This window comes from Dreissena polymorpha, chromosome 1 (genome assembly GCF_020536995.1).
Source record: "Dreissena polymorpha isolate Duluth1 chromosome 1, UMN_Dpol_1.0, whole genome shotgun sequence".
NCBI classification, from domain to species: Eukaryota; Metazoa; Mollusca; class Bivalvia; order Myida; family Dreissenidae; genus Dreissena; species Dreissena polymorpha.
In genome coordinates this window covers 171,857,311-171,879,024 of record NC_068355.1, presented here as the reverse complement: position 1 = coordinate 171,879,024, position 21,714 = coordinate 171,857,311, and the positions used below count along the sequence as shown (strand labels likewise).

The 21,714-nt window shown below is 37.8% G+C and overlaps 1 protein-coding gene across 1 annotated transcript in view; it reads left to right on the top strand.

Moving 5' to 3' along the window:
• LOC127861130 (inositol 1,4,5-trisphosphate receptor type 1-like) overlaps positions 1 to 21,714 on the top strand; it is a 169,175-nt gene that overhangs the window by 42,301 nt on the left and 105,160 nt on the right. Inside the window, 10 exon segments of the mRNA XM_052399507.1 lie at positions 297 to 455; positions 880 to 1,062; positions 4,006 to 4,152; positions 5,006 to 5,101; positions 7,867 to 8,021; positions 10,010 to 10,118; positions 10,901 to 11,061; positions 12,253 to 12,406; positions 15,081 to 15,239; positions 19,205 to 19,377. Of these exon segments, the coding sequence (XP_052255467.1) occupies positions 297 to 455; positions 880 to 1,062; positions 4,006 to 4,152; positions 5,006 to 5,101; positions 7,867 to 8,021; positions 10,010 to 10,118; positions 10,901 to 11,061; positions 12,253 to 12,406; positions 15,081 to 15,239; positions 19,205 to 19,377 (1,496 nt within the window).

Sequence of the window (21,714 nt, the reverse complement as noted above, 5' to 3'; positions counted from 1 at the left end):
GCCTTGCTCTGGGAAAAATGGGGCTTAATGCTGCATGTGGGTAAAGTGTCCTCTCAGATTATTCTGTGCAGTCCACACAGGCTGGTCAGGGGCAACACTACTGCCTAGACTGGATTGTAGTTTAGAAGAAACTTTATTTAAACAAAAACTACCAAAAAATCAGAAAGTGTTGTCACTTATTATTTTGCGCACATGCATTAAGCCCAGTTTTCCCACTACAATGCTATATTTATAACATTTGAGCAAAATGAGTTTTGGGTGATAAATGAATATATTTCTGGTTCTGTCTACTTCAGTTGTTGCACTTGAAGAGTAACAAGTACATGACAGTGAACAAACGCCTGCCTGCTCAGCTGGAGAGGAATGCCATGCGTGTGTACCTTGATGCCTCGGGAAACGAGGGATCATGGTTCTATATCAGTCCCTTCTATAAGCTCAGACAGTCGGGCGATAAGGTAAGCCAACATGTTGTCCAGAACTTATAGTACCAAACAACTATTTACATTTGTGTATATGAGGGCAAGCATTTCAATTGAAGCAGTATCCTTCTTCAAAATATCTCCTTTACATTTGTGTGATGCAAATTTTACCAGGAAGTTAACTTTGAAATTTATTTTGTATAATAAAACCTTTGTTTTTTGCAAAGTATTTATCTGAAATTTATACTAACAAACATTAGCAGAGCAACTAAAAATATGTAGAAAGAAAACAATTCAGGACTTCAGTATTTTGACCTCTGATGATGTCTTCTGACCCCTGCAATTTTAAAGCACAGGGTAATTTGACTCCTAGTTTTCATATTCTATTGAAATCCCTGGTGGGTATCAGTAAACTGTGCTGTGTGTGTATATATAGCCCCTTTATATTAAACCCTTGCAGGTGGTTGTGGGTGACAAGGTGATACTGAACCCCGTAAATGCAGAGCAGCCCCTGCATGCCAGCACCTTTGAACTTCCTGACAACCCCGGCTGTATGGAGGTGAACTCAGTGAGCTGTAACACCAGCTGGAAGATGGTCCTCTTCATGGACTACAGGGAGAACATGGACCATGTCCTCAAGGGGGTGCGTCCAGTATTTTGTATTTGGCGGGGGTCAGTTATTTAAGTAGGTGTAGAGAATGTCACTACATGGGGTAGAGGGAGAACAATGACCATGTCCTCAAGGGGGTGCATTCATTATTTTGTGTTTCATGTTTAGGTAGTATGATATTTTATTTTTAGCTCCACTGGCCAGAGGCCAGCGGCGCTTATGTCATGGTCCTGTGTCCGTCGTGCATGCATTAACTTTTTCTTTAAATATCTTCTTCTCCTAAACTACAAGTCCAATTCTGATAAAACTTCTCACAAATGTTCCTGGGGTGAACATCTTTCAAATTTGTTCAAATTATGCTCCTGCGGTCAAATTTGACCCCGCCCGGGGGTCAATAAATTAAACATATGCTTATATAAAGCCTATTTTGTGCAAACTTTAAAAATCTTCTTGTCTATAACTATTGGGCCTAGTGCTACCACATTTGGTATGTAGTGACATTAAATAGTTCTCTACTTTGTTTGTTCAAATTATGGGTCAAATTTGACCCTGCCCCAGGTGTCACAAAAATGAACATATCCTTATATAAAGCCTATTTTGTGCAAACTTTAAAAATCTTCATTGTCCATAACCGTATGGCATAGGGCTAACAAATTTGGTATGTAGTGACATCTAATAGTCCTCTACCAAGTTTGTTCAAATTATGCCCCTGAGATCAAATTTGACCGTTCCCCAGGGGTCACAAAATGGAGCATATGCTTATATTGGGCCTATTTTGTGCAAACTTTAAAAATCTTCTTGTCCATAACTATTGGTCCTATTTCTACCAAATTTGGTATGTGTTAAAATCTTAAAGTTCTCTACCAAGTTTTTTTTCAAATTATGCCCCTGGGGTCAAATTTGACCCTGCCCTGGGGGTCACAAAAATGAACATATGCATAAATAAGGCTTATTTTGTGCAAACTTTAAAAATCTTCTTGTTCATAATTATAGAGTCTAGGGCTACTAAATTTGGAAGGTAGTGACATCTAATAGTCCTCTATCAAATTTGTTCAAATTATTCCCCTGGGCTCAAATTTGACCCTGCCTTGGGGGTCACAAAACTGAACATATGCTTATATAAAGCCTCTTTTGTGCAAACTTTAAAAATCTTCCTGTCCATAACCATTGGGCCTAGGGCTACCAAATTTGGTATGTAGTGACATCTTATAGTTCTCTACCAATTTGTACAAGATAAACTTAACAACATTGAAATAAGTGATTTTAATATTCAGTAGCAAAAAAGTAAGGAGAATCCATCTTAAAAAGATGTATCTATTAAAAGTATATTCTACGGATACCGTGCACAATCCTCTTGTTTATAACATGACTGCCGCTAAGTCTATTACTAGCAACCTATCAGAGAATAGATCAGATACCTTATTTCAATATATGACAATCCTAGTATTTTTCAAAAACAAACATGACAGGTAACCAACGTCAGATGGAAAAAGTAAAGGAAAGTTAGGTCAAGCTAATTGTTTGTCATGATATCTCTTTAAACCGCACGCCATATGCAAGTAGTTATGCCATGATCTTGATGAATTATAATTCAATTTTTTGTCTCATAAACATTTACTTTATTTATAACAAACAACCTCTACAAAGTTATCATTCCTGTATACTGCCTTTCGGCACCTCATGAACCTGAAAAACTCGTAACTTTATGTTTTCTCATGCAAATATCTTCTTTGTACAATAAACAATTTCTTTACCACGTTAACAATCATGCTACACTCACTAATGCCTCAAGAATGAAGTAAAGTTCAGGTGATCTACGTCATGAGGTATTTTGCATATGTCATGAATTATATAAGTAACAGAAACTTTGAAACCTACAAACACTTTTTGGAATTTTGGAAAAGATTCATGATTGAATAAAGGAACTTTCATTAATCTTGTAGAACATGCGTAGATTTGATCTTCAGCATCTAAAAATATGTGAAATAGAAAGAATGACAATATCTTTTGGAGAGATAAATGTACCTAAGCAGAGGACCTGTGTGACAATTTCCGGGCTTTTTAGTCTGTTTAGTTAACACCGTAGTAACGTTTACCATATATAAAAATGCTCACCCTTCCAACTTTAAGCGCCCAGTGGGACGAGGGATAGAAAGAGAAAGTCACATGCTTGAGTACATTTCAACCTATGCACATTGCACGCTTTTTTTGCATAAAAAAACAGTGGAGCAATACAGGGCCATCATGGCCCTATTGTTTATTAAATATCACTATGTTCACACATTCAGTATGCTGTGACTGTTATGTTGGTGAAGTGTAAATCACTACATGGAATGCAGGGAAAAACATGGATCGTGCCCTAAAGAGGGTCAGTCTAATGTAGTTTAAACCTGTTTATTTGATCTTGATCAAATCGAAAGCCTACGGCTTATTTAATTGCTCATGGGTCCATATCCTGGGTAGAACCAGTACTTGGTGTTTATGGGGAACGCTCCCTCAGTGGGGAGCAAATCTCTTTTCATTTCAAATTTTTATTCATCAAAACCATAGAAATATAATTCAGGATCCATGTCTGAATAATAAAAATTCGCCATTTTTGACAATTGTCAAACAATGAAAATGTGTTTGTATGCTTAACTTCTGTTCATACATATATATATATGTAATCAACCAATGAAATTTTAAATATCCCTAGATCAGGGATGAATTGAGTTATGTAAAGATTTGACTCTCTGAAGTAAACGAAGGAAATAGAAAGCAGTTATGAGGTCACCATCATAAACAAAACAATTGTCATGATCAGAGCTATTAATCTGTATATTGGAAATGACTTCAGTTGCGCAAATTGGGTTGAAGAGTTGAAAAGAAGGTGTCCAAAGACTGAGAGTAATTACAGTAAGGTAATAGAGCCATATTTGTGTTTTCTGTGTTAGGGTAGAAGGCATTTTATCCATTAATCACTGCTGTCTCTATAAGGGTGACGTAGTGCGAATGTTCCACGCAGAGGAGCAGAAGTTCCTCACGGCAGACGAGTACAAGAAGCAGCTGCACGTGTTCCTGAGGACGACCGCTCGCTCTGTTGTCACCAGCGCCACAAGCTCCAAGGCTCTCTGGGAAATTGAGGTGAACTAGAGCTGTCAGCCACGGTGGGGAGTTTTATGTGTAAAAAATGTCAGTTAAGGTTGTGAAGGATAAACCAAATTAATGAATGGCCTTATATTATAATGGCTTATAAATCTATATGCAAAGAATCAAATTGATCTTTGATCACTGAAAACTGGGCTTAATGCATGTGTTTTAAATGGGCCGTCCAACAGATTTTGGCATGTATTGAAGCTTGTCATTAAATGCTTTATATTGATAAATTTAAACATTTGAACTAAATCTCCTGTAAAAAAACAAGAATACAATTTTAAAAAAGGAAAAAAAGTATACCTCAACAGGGCTCGAACCACTGACCCCTGGAGTCCTGAAGTAAAAAGCCTCCCGCCTAGACCACTTGACCATCCACGCTCATGTTTTGAGTTGATGTATTTTATAGCTATATAAGCAATCCTCGTAGTTTCCCAAAATATCGTTTCGCGTCGATACGACGCTTTATCTGTTGGACGGCCCCTTTAAGAGTGGTCCCAGATTAGCCTGTGCAGCATGTACAGGCTAATCAGATAAGACACTATGATGTTATTGTTGTTTTACTTTAAACGAAGTGTCTTTTTCCTAGAAATCTAATTTATGCAGAACAAGTTTTCACTGATAAGCCTGTGGCCAATGCACAGGCTAATCTGAGACAACAATTTATGAACATGTATTAATTTTTTTTGAGAATCTTTCTCAATTGATGGTGAATCTGCCTAATAATCACAACAAAAATAAGTCCCAGTCCTGATCACAGTCTAGTAAAATACATTTAACACTGGTATTAATAATAATTATGCCTCTTGATAAATCCTGTACAAAGTAGTCAGCTACATTACAGGTTGTACAACACGACCCCTGCAGGGGAGGGGCTGGTCACTGGAACAGCCTGTTCAGGTTCAAGCACCTGGCATCCGGAGCTTACCTGGCAGCAGAGGTGAGTACATGGCAATCAGCAGTGATTAAATAGCTTACAACAGTGTTACAAAAAAGCCTTACCTACATAGAAAACTGCTTATGAAGATATTGGGCAGCTTATGCAGTCTAAACTCATAAGTCACATTATGAAATAAGGCACAGACATTTCATTTTATCCTGTCACATGCCTTTAAATCAGCCCGATAACCAGGTAACCTAATATCCCAAAAGATATGAGGCTAGATGACCACATGACCTTGAATATCCGTCAGTTGCTCTCCGCGCATGTGCATGCCTGTACTATTTTCTATTAATAAAATATACTTGTTTTCAATAAAAAAAAAAAAAAATACATGTAAAGCACTGTTTGTTTAAACATTATTATTTTAACAGCATAATTTCGTCTTTGTGTATTGAATTAATAACGATTGACTCAATTTCTGTGTTGTTTAACAAGATGGAAGCTAGCCTAAGTGTTTTGCACTACGTGACGTAACAATGTTTTTGTTCGCGCGTGTTTTTTCCCATATTAAATATTTAAACACAAAATACTCTAAAACTAGATATTGTAGAAACATTTCAACAAATGTGACAGGATAAATAGAATAATAGGTTGGTGACGTGGATGGAGAATGGTTATCTGGCTTGTCGGAGGATCTTATCGGGTTCGCCTTCGGCTCACCCGATAACTTCCTCCGACTTGCCAGATAACCATTCTCTATGTCATGTTTCATTTATTTCAAATTGTTGGAGACTTTCTGAGGACATACATTTTGTTAACCATGAATGAATGACTACTGTCATACTGAATTTTGTTATTTTTATGCCCCCGGATGGAAAGATCGGGGGCATATTTTTTTTGGCCTGTTTGTCAGTCTGTCATTCATTTATTGTGTGTGTCCCAAAACTTTAATCTTGGTTAAAGTTTTGCAATAAGTTTTGCATTATTGAAGATAGCAACTTGATATGTGGCGTGAATGTGTATCTCATGGAGCTGCACATTTTGAGTGGTGAAAGGTCAAGGTCATCCTTCAAGGACAAAGGTCAAATACATGGCTTCAAAGTGGCGCAATAGGGGGCATTGTGTTTCTGACAAACACATCTCTTGTTTAAAAAGGACTTTGTTAGCACTTAAATTCATCAACTTCTGATTAAAAAACATAAATAAATAAAAAAATGTGTCAGTCAATATCCGATTTGTTTGTAATACATGTCGGCAATATATCCCAGTTGCGATAAATCGTGGTAGAGAAAGAGGGAGTCACTTGTAGGAGGTGGGGCCTGTTTGTAACATGCCAATAAACTAGTCTTGGGCCCCCATTATTGTATGCCATTGACAAGTTCATTGTCATGATTAGCAGATGGGACCGAATAACCCTTAACAAGTGTTTGAAACAGTGAAGCCAATTGCCAATTGATCTTACTCAGTTACTATCATGGCCAAACTGATAACAATCTTACTTTTATTGGCGCCAATTAGAGAAGGTTTGAACTTTATTGGTTTATATTTAGTGTAAGCAAACTCTTTTGGTCAGTTTTCAGTAAAGTTTCAAGAGTTTTGCATTGTAAATATATTATCATTATAAGAACAGTAATTTGTCTGATATGTCACTCTTAATAATGCCAATGAATTTATCAAATTTATATTAATTCATATAAAATAATAGTAAGTGTAGTTGAACCCAAACAACCAAACACAAATCAATATGTTCTTTATAAATTTGCGCAGAATGTGTATAAGTCAGGTGTTGATCACACATTGTCATCTTTTAATTATCCCCCGCCATTGGCGGAGGGATGTTGTTTTGGCATTGTGTGTCCGTCTTTCCGTTCGTCCGGAGCCATATCTTGGAAGTGCTTTGACGGATTTCATTGAAACTTGGTATGAGTATATATATGGATGCTAGGATGATGCACGCCAAATGGCATTGTACACCATCTGTTAATAACAGAGTTATGGCCCTTTGTATCTTGAAAAAATGCTTTTTTGAGTGTCAAATAAAACACTTTTGTGTCCAGAAGCATATTGGTGGGGGAATACAATTCAACGAATATTGGCAGGGGGATAACAATTCAATGACTTTGCTTGTTTCCTTTATTGTCTTTGATATGGGTCCGCAGCGTGGTGGCTGTATAATCTGCAACAAAACTGTAAAAACACAATACACACAATGGGTAATAAAAGTAATGTTAACAATTAGCGCTATTCATTACTATTCTTTCTAAACAAAGTTAAAGCATTCGATACAGCTTTACTGCATACGCATTTTACAGCCATATCACTTGTCAGTTAAGTACACTCTGTAATGTGCACCCATTTGTGTCAAAACCATATATATCTTGATTAGGAAACAGACGTATGTAGGTGTGGATCACGTTGGATTTTAATGTCTCATGCCTATAGTAATTCAGTTTTAATTTGGTTAAAACATTGACATAATTATTCGTTAGGATCTTAAATTCGCCAATAGGTCGATTGACAAAATATGTTTTAAATATATCTACACTACAAATCAAGTTTGATGTAATTTTCAATGGTACACAATTGTTTGGAAATGCTCCGATTGTTAATTAATGTGACATCTAACTCACACCTGTACATCTAACTCACACTTGTATATCTAACACAAACCTGTATATCTAACACACACTTGCATATGTCACTCACACCTGAATATCTTACCCATGCCTGTACATCTAACTCACGCCTGTATGTGTCTTTCACACCTGTATTTGTCACTCACACCTGTACATCTAACTCACCTGTTAAGTGCACTGTTGCAGATTGACAATGATCCCACAGAGGACCCAACAAGGAACAAGCTGCGTGGCACATCTCAGGTGTACTGCCTAGTGTCTGTACCACACGGGCACGATATCGCCACACTGTGGGAGCTCGACCCAACCACCATGACACGCACTGACACACTGGTACCCAGGTAATCTGCTCTGACCCACTCATACCCAGGTTACTCACTCTGACATACTCGTACCCAGGTAACATGAGCATAATGTGCTCATGTGGATCTTTTGTGTTTATTGTCTCATTTATTGTCCTATCTACATGAAACTTGGTCAGAAGATTTGTCCCAATAATATCTTGGAGGAGTTTGAAAATTGTTCCAGTTTGTTGAAAAACATGGCTGCCACGGGGCATGGGGCATTTTTCCTTAAATGGCTATATTAATATGTTGTTAAAACTCTAGAGGCCACATTTATTGTCCGATCTTCATGAAACTTGAAACTTGTTCCGGTATGTTGACAATTATGACTTCCAGTGGACAGGTCATTTTTATACCCCCGGATCGAAAGATCGGGGGTATATTGTTTTTTGCCTGTCTGTCATTGTATGTGTGTGTGTCCCAAAACTTTAACCAAAACTTTAACCTTGGTCATAACCTTTGCAATATTGAAGATAGCAACTTGATATTTGGCATGCATGTGTATCTCATGTGGCTGCAAATTTTGAGTGGTGAAAGGTCAAGGTCAACGTCATCCTTCAAGGTCAAAGGTCAAAAAAACAAATTAAAACACTTTAACCAAAACTTTAACCTTCTTCATAACTTTTGCAATATTGAAGATAGCAACTTGATATTTGGCATGCATGTGTATCTCATGGAGCTGCAAATTTTGAGTGGTGAAAGGTCAAGGTCATCCTTCAAGGTCAAAGGTCAAATGTATGGCTTCAAGCGACGCAATAGGGGGCGTTGTGTTTCTGACAAAAACATCTCTTGTTCTTTAGATGGCTAGAGTAAAACCTTGTTAACACTCTAGATGCCACATTTATTTGCCGATCTTCATTAAACTTCATTAACATCGCCGCAAGGGGGGGGGGGGCAATTTTCCTTTTATGGCTATATGATTTTTTTTTACCTTGTTAGCACTATAGAAGACTCATTGTCCGATCTGCATGAAACTTGGTCAGAATATTTTTTGTAATGATATCATGGTTATTGTGTAATGAAAAGCATGGATGCCAGGGGGCAGGTCATTATTCCTTAAAATCTTTATAAAACTTGGTCAGAACATTTGTTCCAATGATATCTTGGGGCTGCACTGAGCAGGTCTATTCCTTTGTATCTCAGGTGAGCAACTTTGGGCCTTCCAAGCCCTCTTGTTTAGAACTGAGGCAGGGGTGTTCTGATTGAACAAAGGTTAATCAAAACATAATGTATTAATTTGGGGCACTCTTTTTATGTAATTATAACAACCAATTGACAAATGAAATTACTTAAGATTGAATGCAATATGGGCAAAAAAAAATTAATCGGGTAAAAATTATAGTTAATTTCTTTTTTCATTTTATTGACTTATTTGTTCACTAACATACAAACTGATTGTTTAAACAGATAAAACATGCCTATGTATCTAAATCTCAGGTGGTATATATAATGTACAAAAGCTTGACAAAATAAGGAAACAAATATTTAAAAACATTCTTAAGCTGGGTATAATTACTGCTACACTGTGACATGTAGGTGAAGGGTATTCTTGTTATCAAGACTTATAAAAGGATAAATTTTCAGTCTTCACTGTAAATTTAATTATATTAATTGAGCAGGACATATTGTATCTCTGCTGGATATGAGGGTTGACCTAGCTTAACAGGGCAATCCCAGCAAGACTTGAACATGTGTGGCCTGCATAGCTCTAGATCTTCCTGGACATCCAAACATTCTTATCAGAAGCTACCCTTTTCACTATTGAGACCATGAAATCATAAGTGACATTATAGAGGAAAAGGTAGCTTCAGACCAGCTAGGGCATCCAAACAGTCTTGTCAGGAGCTACACTGTTCGCTATTGAGACCACAAAATCTTAAGTGAAGGGGACCCCCTGACATGACTGTGCTATTGAGCAGGCTGGTTGGGAGCTACGCTGTCTGCATGTGGCATGTATGGTCTGAGTCAATACTGTTGTACTCTAGGAATTCGTATGTGCGCCTGCACCACCTGTGTACCAGCACCTGGGTCCACGCCACGTCAGCCCTCGCCATTGACAAGGACAAGGAGGATGATAGGCCCTGCATGAACAAGGTATAGAAATAACATTGGCGTGCCCTGTCCATATGTTTGTTGTGCAAAATGGGATTTAAATATAAATATTCACAACTGTATTATGCAAAAATCCATGTGGCTCGCTTCAAGGTCAAGGTTCTAGTGGTCTTTTGGAGATTTTGCATATTCCTTATATGTATAAAGTGAAAGTACATGATTATATCAGCCGCTTGACTTAGTTGTTTATGTTCAATACCAGGTTTAGGGTCATGCTAGTGTTCTCAAAATTTGTTTTCTAATGAAATTTGTAAGTGAAATTCATTTTACCCCCAAAAAACAAAGTTAAGGGGGGTATATATAGAAGTGAACTTGTCTGTCGGTCTGTCTGTCTGTCTGTCTGTCAGTCTGTCTGTCGGTCTGTCTGTTGGTCTATCTGTCGGTATGTCTGTCTGTAGGTCGGTCCGTATTAAGTGTCCGCTTTCTAATTCAAGTTGTTTTCATATGATCTTAACCAAACTTGGTCAGAAGTTGTAACTAGATGATGTCTTGGTCAAGTTTGAATATGGGTCATGCTGGGTCAAAAACTAGGTCACGGGGTCTTTTAGTGTGTGTTAAACATTCAGCATGTTGTCCACTCCCTAATTGAAGTAGTTTTCATCCAATCTTCACCAAACTTGGTCAGAAGTTTTATCTTGATGATCTCTAGGCCAAGTTTGAACTTGGGCCAAGCCGGGCTAAAACTAGGTCACTGCTACAGGTTGGTTGTGTTACAGTTTTGTTGTGCTACAGGTTGGTTGTGTTACAGATGTGTTGTGTTACAGGTTGGTTGTGCCCAGATCAAAGAGGACAAGGAGGCCTTCAACATCGTGCCAGTGTCACCCAGCGAGGTCAGGGACCTGGATTTTGCTAATGACGCCAGTAAACTGGCCGGCGAGATTGCCCACAAACTGGAGCAAGGATCCATCACTCAGAATGAGAAAAGGTAGCCTATTAACAGTTGGATCTCGTTCTGTGAAAACTTGGCTTAATGCACGTTTTTGAAGTGTCATCCCAGATATGCCTGTATGGACTGCACAGGCTGATCTGGGAGAACACTTTGTTCACCTGCATAAAGCCCAGTTTTCTCAGAATTAGGATAAGTGTATTGTGGTATTCCAGGCTTTGGATTGAATCTTTGTATTTTAATTTGCAGACATGGATAAGTTGAACCGTTTTAATTATAATATTAAAAACAGTCATATTCTCAATTTTAGTGTATTTGTAAGCAAAAACAATAAAAATTTAAGTAAAACAGTAAGATTTTTTTTCCCAATCCAAAGTGCCCAGACTCTATTCCCACAATGGTGTAAAAACAGTGAATAAGAACCTCTTGAACCATGAACTACTGAAGCCACGTGTAACTTGCACATGTTTTGAAAAAAAAAGAATGTAGCAGGGTTGGGTATAAGAAGAACTCATACTACCTTGCTATATGAGCTAATTTTTATACCAACGCAATAGTTTCTGCCTGATTTAGAACTGGGAGGTTCCGGGTTGTCCCAATTGTTGTCGGGGATTTTTGCTGGCTGGGTTACAAGAATTCTTACTTTTGTTACAAGTTTTGGCTCACCTGAGCACAAAGTGCCCATTGGGAGATTTTATTTGCAGTTTCTATCTTACCTGAGCACATAGTGCTCATTTCAGTCTGTGTTTGTGTGTGAGCTTTAACTTGTTTTGCCAGCGACTTTTTCTGAACCGCTTGGAAGATTTTCATGAAATTTCACAGGAATGATCCCTAGGTGACTCCCTTTCATCTTTATTAATGATACTAGAAAGGAAAAATGTTTAATCTGATTTGCTAGCAATTTCTGTAAAATATTACCAATATTTCTTTTTATCCTAAAATATGAGCCGTGCTCTGTGAAAAAGGGGTTAAATGCATTTGCTTATTAAAGTTTCGTCCCAGATTAGCCTGTGCAGTCCGCACATGCTAATCAGGGACAACACTTTCCGCCTTAATTGAATTTTTGCTAAGGAGAGACTTCATTTAAACGAAAAATGTCATGAAAGCGGAAAGTGTCGTCCCTGATTAATAGCCTGTGCAGTCCGCACAGGCTATTAATCAGGGACGGCACTTTCCGCACATGCATTATGCCCAGTTTTCTCAGAATACGACTCGTTTGTATTTTTGCAGATACATCACAAAGCTGCTGTCAGATCTGATCTACTTTGTGTGCAACCAGGAGGCGACCGACACAGGACATGACCCCCTCGAGGTTGAGATGGTTAACTCTGAGGATTGCCGCGAGAGACAGAAACTGCTCCGGGAACAAAACATTGTCAAACAGGTGGGAACAATATACAGGAACAAACATTGTCAAACAGGTTGGAACAATATACACTGCAACTCCAATATATCGCGGTTGAAGGGGTCCAAAGATCGCGACCGTGATATATCCGGCGCGCGATATAAATTGTCAGTTTGTGTATGCATGTATATGTATACATTAGCATCATTATGCAATCTCAAAACACGCTATTTACCAACCTTATTCAAGTTTGTGTTATATCCATATGTCATTAATTGGTATAACACAAAACATTATTCCATGTGAGTATTTTCAAATGCGTATAATTAAATTTTTAATCCGAAAAAGATTGCAGAGTTTTATTGTTCAAGAAAGCATGCACAAATTAGTCCCATGTACAAAATGACGTCATTCATTTCTCATGAAAAGCATGCACAGCATGGGGTTTAATAGTAGAGCATTGTGACTAACTGATCTATATTGTATACTGTATCTAACGCACACAGATTGTCGAGATAGGTCAGTATTGACTTGTGACATTTACTGTTATATTAAATTGTTTACACCTTCATGTGTGCACTGGTGCGTTTCGGCAGTTCAAAGCAAATTCAATAGAGAATTGTAACACCCAAAATGACCTGTCATGTGTGACAAATGGGTCTTTTGTTTATCGCAGTACACAGGTGTTAATGTGATGTACAATGTAAGCAAACAATCTGGTCAAAACTGGACTATGACTGTTGGATTAAAGTTGGTGAAAAAAAGGGAAAAATACTTGCTTGAAACGGATTTTAATGCATCAAATTCTCAGATAAAAACATTTTATTTAAGGATTATGCTCGTCAGATTTTTGGGAGCCATAGCCGATTCGCGATATATTGGACAACGCGATATAACGGACCGTGATATATTGGAGTTGCAGTGTATAGGAACAAAAGATTGTCAGACAGTTGGGGACAATCTTTAGGAACAAAATATTGCCAAACAGGTTGGAACAATCTATAGGAACAAAACATTGTCAAACAGGTTGGAACTATATATAGAAACAAAACATTGTCAAACAGGTTGGAACAATATATAGGAACTAGAATGTCATTTGTATTTCATGTGCAATGCTGTAGGTAATAATGTACTATGTAAAATATTGTTCAAAATCTGTCCAAAAAGTGCAGAGTTGTGAGATTTATACCAAATAACGTATAAGCGAACACATATTTAGGAAAATTTTATTTTTAAGCTCGGCTGTTTTCGGAGAAAACCCGAGGTATTGTCATAGCCAGCTTGTCATCCAACGTCTGCGTCGTGCTAAAAATTTGACATTGTTCTCCAAAATCAAAGTGCTTCCACCTACAACTTTTAAACTTCATATGTAGATGCACCTTGATGATTTCTACACACCACACCCATTTTTGGGTTACTAGGTTAAAGGGTCAAGGTCACTGTGACCTCTAAAAAAAATTAAAATCTGACAAGCTTTCATTTATTCAAAACTGCATCCACAGGCGAGCATTGGCACCCGTTATGTTGTGCTCTTGTAAAATAAAGCAATATTAAATTGAACAACAATGCAGAAAACACTGTGAAAACAACAGTGTAACTTTGTATGAAATACTTTTATAATTGTCAATTGATATCAGTCTGAAGACATTGTACAATTGAAAAAAAAATTTGATCAAAAGCGTACGTGTCGGAAAACATTGTTTTGGAAAAAAAACACAGACTAAATATGTTTTTTTGGCATAATACTCTGGTTGTATACTTCCCTGTACAGGACTGTATGTAATTCCTGTAATCAGGGACAACACTTTCCGCTTTTATTTATTTTTCGTTTAAGGGAAGACTCTTGTTGACAAAAATCAAGTTTAGGCGGAAAGTGTTGCCCCTGTGCGGACTGCACAACTGATCTGTGACGACATATGATACATATGCATTAAACCCCTTTTCACAGAGCACAACTTATATGGTCCTTTAGCCACAAAGCTCACAACCAGTATTATGCTGAAAAAACCCTTTTTATGTCCCCCACCCACTATAGTGGGGGACATATTGTTTTTGCCCTGTCTGTCTGTTGGTCTGTTTGCTCCAACTTTAACACTTGCAATACCTTTTTCAATATTCAAGATAGCAAACTTGATATTTGGTATGCATGTGTATCTCATGGAGCCGCACATTTTGAGTGGTGAAAGGTCAAGGTCATTCTTCAAGGTCAAAGGTTAAAAAAAACAAACCAAAGCGGCGCAGAAGGGGACATATTGTTTCTGACAAACACATGCCGCACATTTTGAGTGGTGAAAGGTCAAGGTCATCCTTCAAGGTCAAAGGTAAAAAAAAATAAAAAATCAAAGCGGCGCAGAAGGGGACATAGTGTTTCTGACAAACACATTTCTTGTTGATCTATGTTTTTATGCCCCCTGTAGGGTGGCATATAGCAGTTGAACTGTCTATCCGTCATAACTTTTGCAATATGGAAGATAGCTACTTGATATTTTGGCATGCATGTGTATCTCATGGAGCTGCACATTTTGAGTGGTGAAATGTCACGATCATCCTTCAAGGTCAAAGGTCAAATATATATCTTCGAAGCGGCGCAGAAGGGGATATAGTGTTTGTGACAAACACATATCTGGTTGGTCTATGCTTTTAACAATAACTATGTATTAGACCCCCTTTTCCCAGAGCAAGGCTCATATGTCTATGTGTGTTTATATTACAGGTGTTCAAGATCCTGCAGGCGCCCTTCAAAGATGACGGGGAGGGTCCTGCCCTGCGTATGGAAGACATCATGGACCAGAGACACGCCCCCTACAGGCAGATCTGTAGGCTCTGTTACAGGATACTCAAACTGTCTCAGCAGGGATACAGGAAAAACCAGGTCAGGTTTTGTTACAGGATACTCAAACTGTCTCAGCAGGAATACAGGAAAAGCCAGGTCAGGTTTTGTTACAGGATACTTAAACTGTCTCAGCAGGGATTCAGGAAAACCCAGGTCAGGATCTATTACAGGATACTCAAACTGTCTCAGCAGGAATACAGGAAAAGCCAGGTCAGGTTTTGTTACAGGATACTCAAACTGTCTCAGCAGGAATACAGGAAAAGCCAGGTCAGGTTTTGTTACAGGATACTTAAACTGTCTCAGCAGGGATTCAGGAAAACCCAGGTCAGGCTCTATTACAGGATACTCAAACTGTCTCAGCAGGAATACAGGAAAAGCCAGGTCAGGTTTTGTTACAGGATACTTAAACTGTCTCAGCAGGGATTCAGGAAAACCCAGGTCAGGCTCTATTACAGGACACTCATACTGTCTCAGCAGGGATACAGGGGAAACCAGGTCAGCCTTTTGAATAGGCTCTTGAATATGCCCTAGTGTTACTGAAGGATTTTTCTTCAGTTGAACACAAAAGACTGATCTGTTTTTTACATGTCTATAACTGCTGTATGCACAAACTAGCTAATTGTTAATTGCATGACTGTCCAGTTATCGCAGTCACCATAATGATTAGACCGATTGTTATTTTACCAATAATTGTCTATATCATTGCCAATTAATACCTGACCAAATAAGCTGTTGGTTTTATTTAGGTATTTTTTAGCTCACCTGTCACGAAGTGACATGGTGAGCTTATGTGACTGTGTGACGTCCGGCGTCCGTTGTGCGTGCGTGTGTGTGTCCGTCAACAATTTGCTTGTGTAGACAGTAGAGGTCACAGTTTTCATCCAATCTTTATGAAATTTGGTCAGAATGTTTATCTTGCTTAAATCTGGGTTGGGATTGTATTTGGGTCATTTGGGGTCAAAAACTAGGTCACTAGGTCATATCATAGAAAAACCTTGTGTAGACAATAGAGGTCACAGTTTTCATCTGATCTTTATGAAATTTGGTCAGAATTTTTATCTTGATGAAATCTAAGTCTAAGTTGTGATTGTATTTGGGTCATCTGGGGTCAAAAACTAGATCACTAGGTCAAATAATAGGAAAACCTTGTGTAGACAATAGAGGTCACAGTTTTCATCCAATCTTTATGAAATTTGGTCAGAATGTTTATCTTGATAAAATCTGGGTTGGGATTGTAGTTGGGTCATCTAGGGTTAGAAACTAGGTCACTAGGTCAAATCATAGAAAAACCTTGTGTAGACAATAGAGGTCACAGTTTTCATCAGACCTTAATGAAATATGGTCAGAATGTTTGTCTTGATGAAATCTGGGTTGGGATAGAACTTGGGTCATCTAGGGTCAAAATCTAGGTCACGAGGTCAAAGTTAAAAAAACCATGTAGATAGAAGTCACAGTTTTCATCCAATCTTTATGAAATTTGGCCAAAATGTTAATCTTGATGAAATCTGGGTTGCTATTTTATTTGGGTCATCTTAGGTCAAAAACTAGGTCACTAGGTCAAATCATAGAAAAACCTTGTGAAGACAATAGAGGTTATAGTTTTCATCTGATCTTAATGAAATATTGTCAGAATGTTTATCGTAATAATATCTGATTTTGGATCGTTTATGGGTCATCTGGGGTCAAAAATTAGGTCACTGGGCCAATTCTACTAAAACCTTGTGTAGATGAAAGAGGTCACAGTTTTCATCACGTCAGAATGAAATTTTGTCAGAAAGTATTAATTAATGAAATCTGGCTTGGGATTGTATATGGGTCTGATAGAATTTAAGTTGATGTAGCAAGGTTAGTCAGGTGAGCGATTCAGGGCCACCATGGCCCTCTTGTTTATTAACTGAGATCAAACTTCAATAGAATTGTTTGGTTTAGACCAAAGCTGTTTGTTTTTTTACATATAAAAGTTTACAAAAAAATGGGACAGTCGCCACTGTTTGGTTTTGACAGGTGTTTGGTTAGATCAAGTTTTGGTGTAGACAAGTAGCACTGTATTTATCCATCCGGGTCTATATTTCAGCGGTTAAAAATAACACTTATTACAGTTTGCATAATCTAATGAATTACCTTCTAAGCCTTTGACAAAATACAATATACAAAAAGAAAAAACTGAGCAATACATGTGTTTGCAATTAAACAATTTGTCAATATGTGTGGGTGTCCAAATAATCCTCACTTCGGGAAATAAAGCTTAATGCATGTGCGCAAAATGGAGTACTAAATCAGCATGTGCAGTCCACTACGGCTAATCAGGGACAACACTAGCTGCTATACTGAATATCGGTTGAGAAGAGATTGTCTCTTAATGAAAAATTATATTGAGTGGAATGTGTCGTTCCTGATTAACCTGTGTGGACTGCACTGGCAAATCTAGGAGGACACTTTACATTCATGAGTCTTGTTCTGAGATAACTGGGCATAATGCATGTGCATAAAGTGTCATCCCAGATTAGCCTGTGCAGTCCGTACAGGCTAATCAGCAGGGATCATATTTTTTCGGTTTTGTCGGTCCTACACCGATTGGGGTCATGAAAGACCGATTGAAAATCCCAAACAGTCTGTCCGATTCTGTTTGCTTAAATTCCCATGTCATACAATTGATTACACAGTGTACATGCTAACACACCCTTATGACATTCTTATCTCGATTAGGTGTGATAAACCATTCGCTGCAGTCTCTAAACCGGTCAGGACTGGTTTATTGCATGTCAGACCAAGAATCAAAAACTTGTGAACAGCGGATTAAAGACGCATCCGAAAAGACGCATTTGAAAGTACGCGCTGTAACTTAACAAAACATGCCGATACATTTTCCACCAGCTTAATAATCCGGTAATATAATTATGAATGAAAGTTGCGGATATGATCAACAGAACAGCCCAAAGTTATTTTTATGGGCGGAACTGCACATAAAATAGTACACAATAAAAATAATAAACATTGTTTAAATCTTTTGTAAAACCGTGTTAGAATCGAAATAATTCGTGTCCTATATAGTTTGTTGTTGAATAACTCACAACCGGAAAATTAGATGCGTGGTTTCAAATGCTTTGCTCTCGTGATTTAATCTATACGCATCTAAACTATCGGCCGTGGGTTATTTGACAACAAACTATAACGTACACGAATTATTTCTTAATTATTTGGTTTGTTATTGTCAGTAGCCAACCTACGCACAGGCATTTGTTTGGTTCAGTGCATGTTTGTAAGCTATTATCGAGTCGACAATGATTTAAAACATCGGTATAGACTAACACGGATCAATAATATTGACAACGATGAAATAAAAAGTCTGATAAAACAGCACACGAAACAACAATGAAATAGCAAATGATAAAACCAGTTGAGAAAACTCATATGTTCCGCTTAAAAAAAAATGCGCAAGGGAATTTTACTGGTACATTTATTATACCACCTTCATGAATGGCAAAATCAATGGTATATATTTTAACGTTTGTCATGATTTTGGACACAAATTTTCGGATACTTTTTCCCCATTCATATCCAGACCGATTGATGTTGCGGGAAATCAGGGATCACACTTTCCGCCTTTATGACATTTTTCGTTTAAATGAAAACTCTTCTTAGCAAAAATCCAATTTAGGCGGAAAGTGTCGTCCCTGATTAGCCTATGTGGACTTCACATGCTAATCTGGGACTACGCTTTATGCACATGCATTATGCCCAGTTTTCTCAGAACTCGACTCCCATGCATTAAGCCCAGTTTTCTCAGAACTGTACTCCCATGCATTAAGCCCAGTTTTCTCAGAACGCGAATCTCATGCATTAAGCCCAGTTTTCTCAGAACTCGACTCCCATGCATTAAGCCCAGTTTTCTTAGAACTCTACTCCCATGCATTAAGCCCAGTTTTCTCAGAACTCGACTCCCATGCATTAAGCCCAGTTTTCCTAGAACAAGGCTCAAATAAACCTGGATTTGTTTTTTGCAGGAGTATATTGCCAAGCATTTCCCGTTTATGCAGCGGCAGATTGGTTATGATGTGTTGGCAGAGGACACAATCACCGCACTCCTGCACAACAACAGGAAACTGCTGGAGAAGCACATCACAGCCTCGGAGATCGAGACATTTGTTAAACTTGTCCGTAAAAACAAGGAGCCCAGGTAAAAATTGTAACCAAGCTCTGACAAAATAATGTAGCTTATGCATGTGCGTAAAGTGTCGTCCCAGATTAGTCTGTGAAGTTTGCACAGGCTAATCAGGGATGACACTTTCCCCCTAAACTGGATTTTCGTTTTAAAGAGACTTCCTTTAAACGCAAAATTCTTTTAAAGTGAAAAGTGTTGTCCCTGATTAGCCTATTCAGAATACACATGCTTATCTGGAACAACACTTAACGCACATGCATTAAAGCAGGGGTCGACAAATTTTTGTTCAGCAACTTGCCCTGCAGGTCGAGTAGCTAAGAATTTTCACTTGCCCTGCTGAAATATGTACTTGCCCTGCAATTTATTGAAAATATGCAATAACTCAGTAACTTATATGTTTTATTGTGATTTTCTATTGGTTAGCATATAGAACTGTTAACACATTAACTTCAATAAAGCTAATAAACCGTTTTAACACACTTTTAACTTGTTTGATTTACATTTTGTCCTCATGATCTTAATCATTATGATTACACTTTAGGAGCATTGGAGAGTCCGAAAGGCATTTTGTTTAACTCAAACAAGCCTCTGTGTGTGTGAAAAATTTAAACGAATGTTTTAGCAGTATTAAAAGACCGTATACGAATGTACCGTACTGTATAGGATGCATTCACGGAACATACCTGTTTCGGCGCGTAACGGGAACAGGACGTATTTTAGCCCAGTGTGCAATAATCAACATTCGGTTAATTTTTAATCGCCAATTAAACATTGTTTTGTTTGAAAAAGCTGTGTTAAAACTTTAAATTTCAATCTTTTCGGCCATAAATGCTACTCTCCCTGCAGGACATGCGCTGCAGGAATATTCACTGGTCCAGAGCTGATTTCTACTCGTAATTACGAGCGGGCGAGTGAATTTGTCGAGCCCTGATTAAAGGGATCTTTTCACGGTTTGGTAAATTGACAAAATTGAACAAAGTTGTTTCAGATTCGCAAATTTTCGTTTTAGTTATGATATTTGTGAGGAAACAGTATTACTGAACGTTTACCATAGTCCAATATAGCCATTATATGTACCTTTAACGATTTGAAAACCTAAAAATTATTAAGCGTTGCAACGTGAAACGATTGAATAATTTGGAGAGTTCCGTTGTTGTCGTTTAAATTTACGAAACAACGAAGATTGCTTATATAAGGTATAAAATACTTAGACTGAGTATACCCGGCAGAATAGCAGAGAGGGCTAATGCGTTTTTACTTCAGACTAATTCCAGGACTCCGGGGGTCACTGGTTCGAGCCCTGGTACCGGCTACTTTTTTTCCTTTTTTAAATTTTATTCTTGATTTTTTACAGGAGCTTTTAAGATCCAATGTTTACATTTATCAATATAAAGCATTTAATGACAAACTTCAAAATATGCCAAAATCTGTGAAAAGGCCCCTTTAAACCAGGTTTTGCCAGTACTAGACTCATCATGTCTACTCTCCAACTCAGAGCTTTACATTAAAGTTGCCCAGTAAGTAATTTAATAAATATCCAGATAAGCATAGTATTCAAGATCTCTTGCATTAAAGTACTTGAAGCAGCAATCTTTTGTTCTGACACTTGCAGAATAATGATGTATTGTTGCATAAACTTTATCTATAATGCCCTCTGGCGGGGTGCAGAAACTTAGCAAAAAAAGCTTGAACGGGAGAAATCGTGTATTTACAAGGCGATGTATGTGCCATTCAAGCCCTGTTATGTGTTTTTCATATCCATAAACTGGTCAACGTGCAGTTACTTCCCTTATTAATGGCTGCAATTGTTAATAACTCCAGCCTTCGACGACTTTCCAAGCATAAATGGGGAACTGAATAAGCACCAGTTTCCTCATGCATGCAGGGATAAAGGCAATGGATATTTCAATCCACTTAACCGCTTTACAAATTGTACCATCTGCACTCTCTTGACAACAGCTTTATTTTATTGGCAACGTCAATGAAGTGAAGGTATTTACTCAACACTTTCAAAAGACTATGCTGTAAATGTAAGTGCTTATGTACCTTCAACGTTCCTGCTGTATGCTTGTAATACTTTAGTGACAATATATTGGCAGTATTAATTTTTAGAAAATTTAGTTGGAATGAAATAAGATAGACCTGTACAAACAAAACATCTATGAAAACAATGACTTATACTGACGATATATATTGTTATCCGTCACAACCAGTAAATTCCAAAATAATTCCTCATTTCTTACTTTGCATAGCTGCATTTCAAATTTGCATTTATTCATTGTTTAAACACATTTTAATGTCATAAATACATACCTGCTATTCCTATCTATACCTTTCTAGGTGGGTTAGCTT